The sequence below is a fragment of the Ochlerotatus camptorhynchus genome, unplaced genomic scaffold (genome assembly GCF_037179485.1).
Source record: "Ochlerotatus camptorhynchus isolate MF236.1 unplaced genomic scaffold, CSIRO-AGI_Acam_v1.1 ptg000768l, whole genome shotgun sequence".
Taxonomy (NCBI): Eukaryota; Metazoa; Arthropoda; class Insecta; order Diptera; family Culicidae; genus Ochlerotatus; species Ochlerotatus camptorhynchus.
In genome coordinates, this window is record NW_027041235.1 from 196,055 (window position 1) to 210,898 (window position 14,844).

The following is a 14,844-nucleotide window of genomic DNA, read 5'->3' on the forward strand; positions in this document are numbered from 1 at the left end:
ACGAATGTTTTTCAAATTTTATATTTTTAAAACAAGTACTGAGGATCCAAGAGTCTATTCGTTAGTAATATGTTAAACGGAAATTAAACATTTGCACTATTTTTTTTTTTAGTTTTGTGACCGAACTTCAGTTTTTTGATTTGGGGTTACTTTGATAAAAAAATTAATGAAACTCAAACAATTTAGTTCTTTAAATATGGAACTTTGAATAAGTATGTAATCAGAAAACATCATAAGCAATAAGAATACAACATTGAATTTGTGATGGCTATAGTGGAGATACATTTCATATGTGATGGTTTGAGTGCTTTTTCAAACAGACGAAAAACACGAAAATTGTTTTTTAATATGTTCCTTAAGTATGTAACACATTCTATATACAAACGATATAAGATATCAACGGAAACACCCTAAACTACAATATGGAACCAATGTTTCTAATTTGGAAAAAGCCCAGCGAGTAAATTTTATCTTTACATTATACTATCAAAATTACCCGCATTATCAAAGATACCCCGTTTTACGGTACTTGTTTTGTTATCAACAGGAAAAATTGATTAACAATTGAGTTTTCAGTGTGCTCTCACTGATAGCAGAAATAATTTTCAATGTGATGTCACAGAAATATTTTGTTGCTATCAATTTTGATATTTTAACCGTTAAAACGACCAAAACGACAGCAACTTGTGTAATCATTATCAGCGAAATCACAATATCAAATTTAGATTTCAATTTGATTTCGGGAGTCTTGCTGAAAAATGCAATCGTTCTTGTCGAAATGCTGTGATGCCCAAGGCGCTACTGAGTTAGTCAGCAGCTTCTGATACACTGCTTGGTTCACGTTTACCCCTTTTCTATAAAGATCATCGGGGTTTTGCCGGTGTGATGACAGCGGAAGTGGAACGGCAGCGGCAACGGAAAAGTCCGATCTTAGTTAGCCTACTTGTCAGATTGAAAACTAGTTAGAACCTGTTAGAACCAAATCGACATCGGTTAGGCTTTTCGATGTCATTTGTGACAACTGTCAAACTTTCCGTTTCCGTTCCGCTTCCGTCCACATTGCGTTTGGGCCTTTATTCCAGCCTAAACCATGACATCATCCCTCCTTGAAATACTTCCTCAATTTTTAGAAGTAACAGGAAGCAACTGTTGATCATTCTGGAGGTAGTGATGCTGCTCGATAGTGAAGATTTTTTCATCGGTAAACAACACTGACTGATGGCAGCCTTCGGACAACCGGTTCAGAAGAACCTTAACTTTTCAGAACCGATTTGTCATTCAAGTAGTGGTTTTTGCATAGTTAATATGATTTAAGCTTCAAGTCATCATGAACTATGGCAGCAGCGGAAGACTTCGACATGTCCAGTGATTTCTTCTATTTTCAGATGGAAATTGTTAAATTTCGCTCGATTCGTCGCCAGATTGTCTCGCGCATTTGTGGAGTCCGAACAGTGCGTTTTTTCCTCTACCGACGCAGTCCTCTAGCGTTGTAAGCTCCTGAAATCGTTTTATTGAGTCACACAGTAGATTTTACCATATTCAGCGTCTTTGCAATCTCTGACATAGTATTTTCTTGACGGAAAAGTTCAACAACAGCTCCACGCGGTACATCAGAAGCGTTAGGTTCCTATAGTTGTGCATGGAGACTCAATACACAACTATAGGAACTTGTGTATGTATATGATCCGTGTGCATCTCAGTATGAGTTGATAGTTCAAATTCCACCGGTTACGATGATTTTTTCGATCATTTCTCATGCGCATTTTCATGTCCTGTTGATCATGTGTATCAGCTGCTCAGTATCTTTTCCCAAAACATTATAAATACCTGTCATTTAAGTGTAGAATCAAATATCAATATAATGTTATCCAAAAAATATACTCATCGCGCATGGTTCCGACCATTTGTTTTAAAAATCTCTTTAAACTTCAATTATTATGAATTGGAATTCACTTGATTTTAACACCAAAACAAAATAAACACTCTCTAAAATGTAACAAACCAACAAATCAGCTTCGTTGCCATTAATGTTGGCAAATACGCTGTGCAAATAAAACTGATTTATTGCTGCATCAACAATACCTTTAAAACGACCCAAACTTGTTTGCAAATATAATTCAATTATCTGTGGCTGCACATTTCTTCTTCATTCACGTGCAAACCCCAATCCAATATGACGTAAAGTTCACATCACGTAACCATCCATCCATCCATCCATCCATCCAACCGGTGAGCCAGCCGAGTTACCTGCATGCCTGCCCCTAGAGCATCATCTCCTCTTCAAGATTGATGGAGTGAGCGAAGTTTGGAATTCACGTCCCGACCCAGCAGCCATCCAGCCCATGGAAGCTGCGAAATAGTTTGCCTTCCCTTTCGTTGTCTTTCTTGGTCTCACCCCAACTCCCATCCCCGTTTCCGTAGAAGCAGCTATTGTAGCTAATCTCAGTTACTGACGAACCGACCAACTAAACCGCACAAAATAATGAGTGCCTCGCCAGAGACCGCGCAACTCTGGCAAGCCTTTGGCAGCAGGGCGTCGTATTTAATGAATAGCAAAGGCAATATTACGCCCTCTTTCTTTCACTGTATTTACATACGTAGGTTGGCAGTCGCCCCTACCATCATCTTTGAATGATTCGAATCGACTTTTCGGGTATTCAGAACCCAATCTACTTAAGTAGGAAAATCTATCAGATGCCACTCAAAAGCTTTCTCGAAGTGAGTTATGCGATAACATTCACCTTTTTCAGCTTGGACCAGCATGCCCTTTTTCCTCATCGTGCTCAGACGTTTCACATAGTCAGCGACCACTCGCAGCAGGCTTTAGGACGCGCGGCAGCAGTGGTTTGTAATTTTCAACTCTGACATTTCCTTTTTTGCCACCTCTTAAGGCTTGACCCGCGAAATCCAAAGTGCCAAAAAACGCATGTCATATACGGAGTTTCAACGACTGGAGACGACCAAATTTTCGATTAGGTCACCGCGAGCACGTATTGCGAAACGCGTCCAGCAGGAGTTAATCCGGGCCAGTGAAAGGAGACGCCGCCCCAGGAAGAAGGTGATCAACCGGTATCTGCTAGGGATGGCGAAGAAGCAAGAGGAGCAGCCATCGACTGGGCACAGGAGACAGCCAAGGGAAGCGATGGTGATGGTGGAAGAGGCCCACAAGTATCTCCCGCAGTGCGACGAACTGATGCAGAATGCCGCGGACTTGTACATTGCGAGGTAATTTCGTAACCGTGTGTATGTTTTGTGATGGCATGTTGATCGGTTACCTACTTTCGCTGTTATGCTGTTGATGGCAGATGAATACCTAGTGTGTTGAATATAGAAAGTGAGTATCTTGCCTTTGGCGCTAGTTTGGTAAAATTCCACTGCGCACTGCCAAAAGTATTTTTTTTTATTATTCGTAGGTTCATTCTTTGGAATCGATCAATAATACAGTACTTTTATGATTTTGACAATTTCTTCCCGATTATGGAAACATCACTTAGAACTACAGTGTACCTCAAAATTGATCGTACAGCTGTACTTAAATTTCGGAAAAACTTGTGCATTTACAAGTTATAAAGATATGTCTCTAAATTTTTGACAGCTGACTCATCATACATTTATCAATTATTGGCTCAGTATTGGGCATATTTGGTTGAGTTTTAAAAAAGTTGGAGCAATTTAAGAAAAACGTCTATTTTTTGAAAAAAACCTTATTTTATTGAAAAAAAAAACAAAATGATCGCAACCTCTTGAAATTTGACCCATTTTTAGTAGTAATAAAGATCATTAATATGCCACTAATTTTATTTTAATTCGTCAACTAGATAAAAAATAAAATATCGAGTGTTTTACTAACACAAATCAAACTTCATACAGGCTCTTTCAATGGAGACCAAAACTATAGAAATAAATCAATAAACAACTGTTCAACCACAAGCCACGATTTTTTAAAAAATATATATCTATTCACCTTCAGGGTGGTCCGCATATTTTTTTAAGAACTTTAAAGAATATTCGAGAAATGAAAGGAAATACTTGGGATTTTGAGAAAATTTCAAGGACAGGCTTTGGGATAGCACATAACATATGTGGAACTCGATCATTAAAAATCGACCCTTTTTCAGTGATTTCAAGTGGTATAGAAGGACATCAATCCGTCAAATTAAATATACCAGCTATAAAATGAGTAAGGGGATCAAGGGGGAAGTAAATTTTATTAAAATAATTCTAACGTGGTCTTCTTAGTACTTCCTTAACCATTTACGTTCTTTATTTATAAAAATATAGCTAGCTTTAAAAAATTTATCGCATTGCTTTACACAGCAAAATATTAACGTTTGCATTAAAAAAGTAGACATTATTTTCCGGTTTTTTATGCGATGACCTGCCACCCAACTATTTACAGCCCAATTTTGATACCGAAACGTATTGTTTTTCTATAATTATTGCCAAAAAAGTGAGGAAGCTCAACGCGTTCATTTCACTATTCTTCATTCTCTAAATTTGCGCGGATTATTTTTTCATTTTTTTTCTCTGTGGTAAACAAAGAATAAAAATGTATTTACTATTTTTTATTTGGACATTTGTTTTGTAACCAATTACATCAATCTTTGATTTTATTAGGTTTCATGTGGGGAAAACGGCAGTGCAGATTTAGAGTTAAATGCATACATTTTGAAGTCCAGAGAGCAGCAACAAAATTTTCGAATTGATTGCATTACATTACATTCAATTAACATAATATCCGTAATGAATCCAATACAATTCAACCAGGTTTAAGAGAGGTAGAAATATTGCATCTGTATACATATTTATTACTGTTCAACAACGCTCTTGATTGACTTCTGATCGACTTGAAAATTCTAGTGAAAATATCCTTTGATAAGCCGCCTGTAGAGCTAGTCGAAAAAAGAATGGCCGCATTATCAAATGAGCTGTAAACAGTAAACTCCGTCAACCCTTTAAACAGCGGAAGAACAAAAGAGTCGATCATTTCTCTGGGCCTCACCTCCTTACACTTATTGCGCATTCCCTTGACAATTGACAATTCGCCTTTTCGTTCACTCTGTAACTCTTTACTTCTATGGTAAAATCCGTAACATCCCATAAGAAATATCAGTCTGTGCGTGAAACATGGTGAACATTTCCTTACCCTTTCACTCCTATGAAAATCCCATAAGATACTGTCAATCTTTCCGCGAAAAGACGGCGGCTTGATGGTACCATGGTGAAATGAAGATATAAGACAAAGCCCGCTAGATTTCAAGCCCACATTGTCAGATGCTTATGGAATTTTTCCATAGGAGTAAAGAGTTGTAGAGTTGCCATCAACATCAATGCTTACTGAGCATGCAACCATATATTTGCTTTTCTTTCATAAGGGCCGATTCCGCAAACGTAAATACTTACTTTTTTGGCGAATTTCTCTAGAATGAAAACTCACTCAAGTAAATCATCACGATGATTGTGTTGAGCGGGAGTCCTCAGTGATTGACTTTGAACTACGAGAAATTTACGAAAGAAGCCATTGCTTACGTTTTTGACATTGGTCTTTATGAACGCTGAGTGTCGATATTTCGAAAAATTTATTTTGACACATCGATGTCCAACTATGCCAGTTATACCACTGAGGCAACACAAAAAAGGGGTCAACTTTTAGTCAGCTATTTGCCATGAAGTTCCACATATGTTATGTGGGGATAGTAAAGTAAAATCTGAGAACTTTTATAAAATTTTGGGAACTTCGGGGAAGCTTTGAGTACTTCAAAGTGGTTCCATCAGCTTCATGAAAACTTTCAGAACTTTTAAGAAGATCTAAGACCGTCTGGGAAGTCAAGAAAAACTTCATAGAAGTCCAAATAACTTGTGTATACTTTATAAAATATTCAAGAACCCCAAACAAGCTTGTTCTTGAGATCTTCAGACAAGCTCATAGATCTTAAGGGCAGATCCAATAACTTCAGGAAAGTTCAGACTTTTGTGATAGCTTAAAGATCAGTAAAGGATAATTGCTATTTATAAATTTCGAGAAACTTAACTCCAGAGAAATTTACAAAAGTTTATACATAGTTTGGACCAGAGCTGGTAAATATCACGGCCGTCATGTGAGAATGAGAAAACAGTTCCTCTCACTATCACGAGACGAAACTACCTATCATTAGCTTTCTTGTCATTTTCCAATGATCCAGTACTCATGAGAATAATTATATTGCGGTTTTAACATCTACATTTCTAACTGATTTAGATTAATTCAAGCAAGTAACCGTATGTAATCGGTAGAGTGAATATATTATTACGATTTTCTCGGTACAAGTAACTTTAAAAGCAATAAATGAGCTAGTAATTACGATGATCACAACACTGTCACGTTTTGTCATGACGAAAAATTCGATGAGATTTTGAAGAAAATCTCAATCATCGTTTTCTCATCCGATGATAGTGACAGAATTATCTCTGTAAATTTCGCGTGAGATTTTTCATTGAATATGACATTTGCCAGCCCTGGTTTGGACACATTAAAGAAGTCTAGAAATATTCAGGGAAGACCTTCAAGTGCAGAACTTAATGAAAACAGCACGAGCCTCCGGGAAGCTTCAAAAACATCTGAGAAGATAAGAGAACCGCAGTGCAGTTCAATTAACGTAACTTGAAATTCAGAAAATTTCCAAACAAATCAAAAAACTTGTCAGATCTTCAGAGAATTCCTGAGAAGTTTTTACACGTTTAGGCACTTTCATTATTTTTTTTTAATAATCAGAGTATCAGATAATATGATACTGCTGGAACTTTCAAGAATTTCCGAGCAATTATAGACAATTCGAAAAATCTCAGCAATATTTAAATGATTTCAGGAACATTGCGGGGTTTGGCGAGAAATTTCATCAATATCAGGAAAAATTTTGGAACTTCTGAGATCTTCTTGATAACTTTTGGTGCATTGTCATGGAGGAACGAAATCAGGGAAGTTCAGAGATTTAAAGGGATGTTCCATGACCATAAGTTTTGAAAACTTTAGCAAAATTTAGGAACTTCTGGGTATATCAATGAACTTCAGGAAAATTTGCGGGAACTTTTAAAATGTTCTGAGGAATTCAGGACAGTCTTGAGAAATTTGTTGGAGTTTGCAGTGCCAATAAATTCAGGGATGCGTCGAAAACTTCTTAAAAGACAAGAATTTTAAATATATTTAACCATTATTAATTTTGTTTGGGTTTCGATTCAGGGGTTGAGATCTTCATCAGGGCTAGTTTTAGAAGATTGAAAAAGTTTTTGCGCTGAACGGGAGATGGTACAACTTTATATCTCATGAAGAAGGTCAAGTCCAAAGACTGAAACGTCGAACATAAAACATCGTAGCATTATGATCCTCCATGAAACTGTAAATCCAGTACCTAGAAACGATAAGGTTTAATGAATGCATTAACTACAGGCAAATTTTACCCGTACTCTAGTTTTGTGTGTACATTAATTAATTACGAATATGAAGCATGGGTTTGAGGTAAGCTGGGCTCACATATGCAAAATCGGTGAGTAACCAGCTCTTAATCTACCATGACAGCAATGTATGCCCTTTTTTGTATTTGAAAATTTCGTAACTAGTATTCATTTTCATATGAAAGACGACGCGTTGAAATTGCTAATTATGAAGAGCTAGGAGTGTTTATTTCCTTTAAATTCCGTTATAATTGCTTACATTTTGACGGATACGCGTATTTCGTCTACTACTTACAGACTTCATCAGTGCCAAGTAATAAGTCTAGCGATTTAAGAAATGTGAGCTATTTCCTTTGATTTGCCTGTATCGCTAAGAAGAAGAGTTTGCATCCTGTGAACCATGTGGTGAAAAGCGGCCATTTTGTGTTGATGGGAATGGTTAAGTTTGCTAAATGGCTAGTAAAGGAATTTCGAAATATGCGTAAACCCTTTTCCACTCGCTCAGTTAACAGCACACAAGAATTCGCAAATCAACTTCAGGCATCAGGAGAGATTCGATGTCACAGCACTTTTTCCGAGTGTACCAGTAAAGGTAGCCATCAGCCTTTTAGAGGACTGGCTTCTGAAACAACGTGAGGATCCAACTTGGAAAAGCAGAGTTCGGTCATATCTCAAGCTTACTACTCTTTGTATGGAGGAAAATTATTTCATTTTCAGAGGAAATTTTTAAAAACAATCAAACTATGCAATCCGATTTATCCATTTTTATGTGAATTGTTCATGGCTAACCTAGAAAATACTCTGGAGGATAGGAATTGGTTGCCCAAATGTTGGTATAGGTACGTGGATGACATTTTTAGCATTGTCAAAAGGGAAGATTTATCAAAAACTTTGGAGGCCATAAGCAACGTTCACAAGGACATCAAATTTACTCATGAAGAAGAGAAAGACGGCAAACTCCCCTTCTTAGATCTTCTCATCATCAGGGAAACGTCTTCGTTCAATTTCCAAATCTATAGGAAACCAACAAACACAAAGAGAATAATACCAATCACTTCAAACCATTCCCATCAACACAAAATGGCCGCTTTTCACCACATGGTACACAGGATACAAACTCTTCCTCTTAGCGATACAGGCAAATCAAAGGAAATAGTTCACATTTTTTAAATCGCTAGACTTAAGGGTATCAAGATAAAACAATTCAAGCAGTAATCGATAAAAGAACAAGGGATAAATTTAGGCGTACTTTGACAACTCTTACACCAGTAACTGAGGGTTTAAAACAAGTAGCGGTGAATTTCGACAAAAACATTACCAAACCATTGATTTCGAAGTTTAGAAGTTTTGGCTTAGATTTAGTATTCAGCAGCAGGACAAATCAGCTGAAGTCACTGTTAGGATCAACAAAAGATTCAATAAATGTCTTAGGGAAAGCCGGAGTCTACAAAATCTATTGTCCAGATTGCAATAAAATCTACATTGGTCAGACGAAAAGGACTTTGGAAACAAGGTTTAAGGAACACACCAAAGAAGTAAAAAAGGCTAACAAAGAGATGGATAACGGATTTAAATGTGAATTTAAATCCAAGATGGCAGAACATATCGTTACAAAGGGGCACAATTTGACAAAGGATAATATTAATATCCTGTGAAGTGTATCTTCGCCTTGGAAACTAGACGTAGCAGAAAGATTAGAAATATTTAAACATAATCCATCAACAACGGATACTCGAGACTCTTTAGCATGCTACCTAAAACCACACATCGTAGCATACCTCTACCTGTTCGAGACTGAATTTAGGTACCTGGTTAGGTAAATTGTGACATGGCAGTGGATACCTGCTGATTTTTAGTACCTATTGATTAGTATATAACTCGTAGAGAAACAATAGAAGATTTGACGCTATCTGCGTTGTTTGATTTTTTCTCCCGGTCAAGAAATTTGTGGCATCGCGAGCGATCAATTTAATTTCAGTTTATTTACGCGGTGATGATGTTGGTTCACTCGCAACTATTTTTGAAAAAAATGAGTGTTTTCGAACGAAAGTGTACCAAAAGTGCTTCTGAACGTGTTTCGTAGTTGGGTGTGGTGAAATTCGTGCATTCCTGGTTGATTTTGGAAATCCGTATCACAAAATTGCCCACCGATTCCTTTTTTTTTTACCGTTCGACGACGACGGATGTGCTTTCGCGAGAGTGACGTTTATTTGATCCGTTAATTTGCACAGGTGTGTTTTTTTGTAACTAGCGTAAGTGTGCCTGCGATTTGCATTGAGTGTCGGAGATTGTAAGTAATCTGAAGGATGCCTCGCTGGATACGCCCAAGACTGGACGGGCTGGTGGCCGTGAACGGTTCCTGGGGAAAGCACTAGATGCGACCCTCCTCCCAGATGCCCATGGCAATACAGGAAGTATTGGTATTGGAAGGTAATTGCTATTGAATATTTTGCAAACAGTGACAGATAGCGGACATGAAGAACCAGTGGAGGTGCCGGGCAAAGGTGTTTATCCTAGACAAATGGTAAGTTACGAATTCGCTGTTGTCGTTGTCGTAGGCGCCGTCGTAGTCGCTGTCGTAGTCGTAGGCAGTACCGTTAGTATATTTAAAATTAACCACCAACCGCTGAAAATATGAATTATCGCGTATTTCTGTTGTTCATTACATGCCAAGTAAAATTCGAGAACGTAATTTCATTTGAAGCTATTCTCTTAAACTTAAAGCTATTCAGGTCTTAAACAATCGTCACGTCGGTCATAGCATGTTATGATTGCCTGAACCATGCGTAAAGAGAAAATCGAAACATTTAATGTCACGTGAAAATGGATCTTAATGAAGGCCTCTTTCATAGCTTTTAGTTTAAGGATTCCAAAGATCGTCGGTTGCAGTGGCTTGCTTACTGAGCAGAAAAACGCAGTCCCAGATCCTTTCATATTAAAAAAGTATGGTTAGATCGCTTGTTTATCGTGTATTTCGTAAAACTTTTCGTTGTCGTCGGTGCCGGGTCTGAATAGTCATAAAAAACTTGAGTAACGGTATAATGTGATATGAGGGGCTCGATGGCCTTAGAGCAACCGGTTTTGCTTACTGAGCAGAACATCATGAGTCTAATCTCAAGCCCATCGACATTCAAGATTCGTCAATGGTTTCATTTGTTAACATGACTACATGGTAATAACAGCAACTCGATGATAAAAAAGGAGCTCGTCTGCCTAGTGGCAAACGTTTTTTGCTTACTGAGCAGAAGACCGTGGGTTTAATCCCAAGCTCCTTCGCATTATATGATTTTTAGGACATCAATTCAGCCTATCGTTCCCTGCTGCAAACCCAACCCTATTACCCAATATCCCAGTGATTCCTCGTGGAAGTGCAGAGGTGTTCTCGGCGAGTGTCACGTCAACACATTCCTACCCCTTTCATTCTTGACCTATGCTCGGGCGCGGCCAGCGCTGGTATTGCCTAGTTTGAGATCACCAGGTTTTACACATTGAGGATGATTGCTAGTCCCAAGCATCGTCTATTGGTTCTCTGTGTAATTACAGCTGGTTTGGTAATAACAGAGTAGCAACCGTGGGCGGTCAATCATGCTCATGCTTATGCTCATGCTCATGCTCATGCCTATTGATTAGTATATAACTCGTAGATAAAAGATGGATTCTTCAGTGGTGTTGAGTACTTGGCACTGATGAAGTCTGCAAGTAGTAGACGAAATACGCGTATCTGTCAAAAGATAAGCAATTATAACGGAATTTAAAGGAAATAACCCACTCAAAGCTCTTCATAAAGGGATTCCGTTAAGAGGTTCGACAAAATTAAAGGATACATAATTAGGATAATAGGATATTCAGAAAACTTAATGCTTAAATAATTTCTTTGTTATAGTAGCTTGAACATTTTTAGGTTATTTGTGACTTGTATTGTGATTGTGATTGTGATTGTGTAGTATAGAAGGGAGTCAAAGGCCAGGTCTTCGATACTTTTATGCACCGTACATGCTATACCAGTAGGCAAGGGGTGGCATCACAGCATCTTTACTAGCAGGTTAAATAAGTTTTGTGTAATCCACGAATGTGAAATAGAGCGAGCCATAGTAACATCACTGGTAGGGTAACGTATCGGCAACACCCCATCTCAACATTAATGTATTAGCTACCATAAGGGAAGATGCAAGGGAGGAGGTGTCGATGTATAGATAGCTGTAGCTTAAGGTGGTTAATTCGAGTATAAGTAAAATATAGGTGAAATTAGTAAGAAATTACCTGATTGTTTATGATTCCTGACTTTACCGTGATGTTGTTGTTGGCGCTCTTGATGACGCTGCCCTCTATAGGTCTGATGATGAGTCCGATGGAAATCCCAGCATAGCGTTCATTTCCTCATCAGGGAATCCCTCGAACTTCGTTGGGTAAAGGTCATCGCTACTATTATCGTCTGATACTGTTCCATCGCTCGCTTCGTACACAGATTCAACCATTGTAGTGGCGTTGTAGGTGGCGTTTTGAAATTGGTTTCTGTTATTTGCCAGCTCTTTCCAGAAATTCAAGGAATGGTCCGTTCTCTTGATATCCTGTTTCACGCTAGTTTTCCAGGTGTAATACGGCGACCAACTTTTTTCTTCCCTGTGATTTATGATCGTTGTCTTCTTCAAAACTTCATCGTCTTGATCTAAAGAAAAGAAAATCGCCACTCGATCAAGCCAAATTCAAAGGTAGTACCTGTGTGATGTTGCATTCCAGCAGTGTTGAACCAAATGAATAATAATAATATTTTTTTTTTGCAGCCATTAGAGTAAATTGTTTTGAAAAAAAAATCATTGTTTACTCAACGTAATTCTATGATTTTGTGTTGCTAGGAGTGCATCTTTCAAAATGTAAAGATACATACAAGCCCTGGGATCTGGATGCAGTTAAGCAATTCTCAAGGTTATGCCAATGCCCAGGTCAGGGCTGGCAAATGTCATTTTCAATGAAAGATCTCACGCGATATTTGCAGAGATACTTCTGTCACTATCTCTGGATGAGAAAACGATGATAGAGATTTTCTTCAAAATCTCATCGAATTTTTCGTCATGACAGAACATGACAGTGTTGTGATCATCGTAGTTACTAGCTCATTTAAGGCTATTAAAGTTACTTGTACCGATGAAATCTTGATAATATACTCACTCTACCGATTACACACGGTTGTTTACTTAAATTCATCTAAATCAGTTAGAAATGTTGATGTCAAAACCGCATAAAAATTATTCCCATGAGTGCTTGATCATTGAAAAATGACAAGAAAGCTAACGATAGGTAGTTTCGTCCCGTGATAGTGAGAAGACCTGTTATTGGTATTTGGTCTTTTATGACGTCCGTGATATTCACCTGCTCTGCCCAGGGCAGGTTATTTGTGCTTTAGTTCGTTCGACACTTGAGTATTTTACTGTGGTGTGGGCGTCTTCCCAACTAACATTTTCAGCTTTATAAGCCAACTTTTGCAGCGTTGTGCTGTAAAGTAGCTGAAAAACCTGCAGATACTGTACTTTACTTAACTTTTTCATAACCATTATTCAATTTATCAGTCGTAGATAGATAGATAGATAGAAGTATCCTAGTGTTCCTTCGAGTTAATGGGATTTTACTGTCATGTTTTAATGAAATTTATTTCCATTTGTATATTGACAGTGAACTGCAAAAGAGAAACCTCCCAGCGATGAATTTACGGATCATAAGAGAGTATGACCGAACCATTCAAACTATCGCTCAACAGTTCATCGAGCAACCCACTTCCGTTCAAAAGCAATACCTTCGAGCTGCCGTGCTGTCGCAGTCCAAGCAAACCGCAATGGTCCCGTGCTCCGATCCATTCCTGGTGCTGTTGGATCTACACTGGAAGCAAACAAAGGCAATCAATCGTCGCCGGTTTGAAATCAGCTCTCGACGAGGGGAGAACATCGACATAGGGCCCTTTGCTGTCAACATCGAACGAGCAGAATCCGGTGAAGAATCTGACCCCACTCGCCTTCGTTTGATAACGTTGAGAAACTGCACCAAAGAAGCTCGCATCATGTGGAAACGTATGAGTGGTGCTCAGAAGCTTCCGTTCTTCGTGCAGGCCTATTTTGCAACGCACCTTCCCGCGAGCTTGGACCGAGCGTTATAATTATGATCATCTTCATTAGCTTGGGGTGCGGCTTTGCTTTAATGATCTTTTGCTTTTTCTCTCGCGCGCGGTCTCTGTCCAATAATGAGTAATTATATTTTATTTCTGTATTTGAAGGTTGCATAAACGCATGGTCCAATGGCACACATTTCGACTGACTGACTGACTGACAAGCTCGCGGAGCATCAGAAGTCGAGGCTATTATGGCGTGGTAACATCAAAGAAGACATATTATTAAAATGAATTGGTTCAAATTCACATGAATAATCCATAAATTTGTATTGTAGAAAAATATGAAAAATCTGTTTAAATCATAGTTGAGCAATATCAAATTGAATTTCACAATTGCCAGAATAAAGAAAAGCGTTAGCGTTACTGGTAGATGTTGCAGCCTAAGTGGTTTATCACGTGATCCTTATCAGCAGTCACAAGAGGTTGTTATGTGGGGTTTATTAATGTAGTACATTCTACAGTCGGATATTTACGCAGTGTATCAACATTCTATCCAAACATAAAAAAGAGTTATGTCCTGGATTCGAACCCGTGTATTCGGCATGTGATCTACGAACGCTAACCACTGTGCCACAAGTGTGTTGGGATAAAATTCGGGCAAACACCAATTTAAAATTCATCAAGGTGTTGTGTTTCGTATTCAAGTCAGTCAGCTGGCACTGAAAACTCCAACAGTAGGCGGGACAACAACTCACTTTAATATATCTCAGATGACGTAGCGGTTCGAGCTGGGGCTCTCACGCAGAGAAGGACTGGGTTTAATTCTTGAGACAGCTCCAATTCTATTACTTATGCTGATAAATCAATTCACATTAATATCTAACTTTAAAATAAACTTTCATAAAAGTGCGAACTAAATATAAAATTGGTGTAGAGGACAAAAACCTTTTTTAAATTTATTTTCTAAAAGTTTCGTTCAAGTTCCGCCAGAAGCTACTTAGATTGCTCTTCAATTATGATACCGGAACTTTCAAGTTCTTGTAACGATTTAAAAATGAGGCTGAGGGTAAAATCCTATAGACCACCTTCAACCAACCTGCTTAAGCCACAAATAGCCTTTTATCAGAACTTTTGGTTACTTGGGTTTTGAAGGGTATATTTTCAAGGCACTTGAATATTGATTTGCTGCACACCAGTGGACATTAATTTGAGGACATTGGTCCTCCATATTTTAAGAACTATAGGAATTCTAAATAATCATGTTTATCTCCTAATTATGGCGATTTGCGGGGTGTTTGGTGGATCGAAATGTTTGATCC

The 14,844-nt window shown here is 38.1% G+C and overlaps 1 protein-coding gene across 1 annotated transcript; it reads left to right on the forward strand.

The window, feature by feature from the left end:
• The first annotated feature begins 2,926 nt into the window (after positions 1–2,926).
• Positions 2,927–13,796, forward strand: LOC135714969 (uncharacterized). The gene is made up of 3 exons (XM_065238372.1): positions 2,927–3,225; positions 13,096–13,598; positions 13,691–13,796. The coding sequence occupies exons 1-2, from the start codon at positions 2,927–2,929 to the stop codon at positions 13,571–13,573; spliced, it is 777 nt and encodes a 258-aa protein (XP_065094444.1). The 3' UTR covers positions 13,574–13,598; positions 13,691–13,796.
• Positions 13,797–14,844: the final 1,048 nt, after the last annotated feature.

What these genes read in the sequence shown, in the direction of transcription:
- LOC135714969 (XM_065238372.1), top strand. Translation starts at nt 2,927, where the DNA reads ATGTCATATACGGAGTTTCAACGACTGGAGACGACCAAATTTTCGATT. An exon ending in GCGGACTTGTACATTGCGAG is followed by an intron (nt 3,226 to 13,095) that starts GTAATTTCGTAA and finishes GTATATTGACAG; the next exon opens with TGAACTGCAAAAGAGAAACC.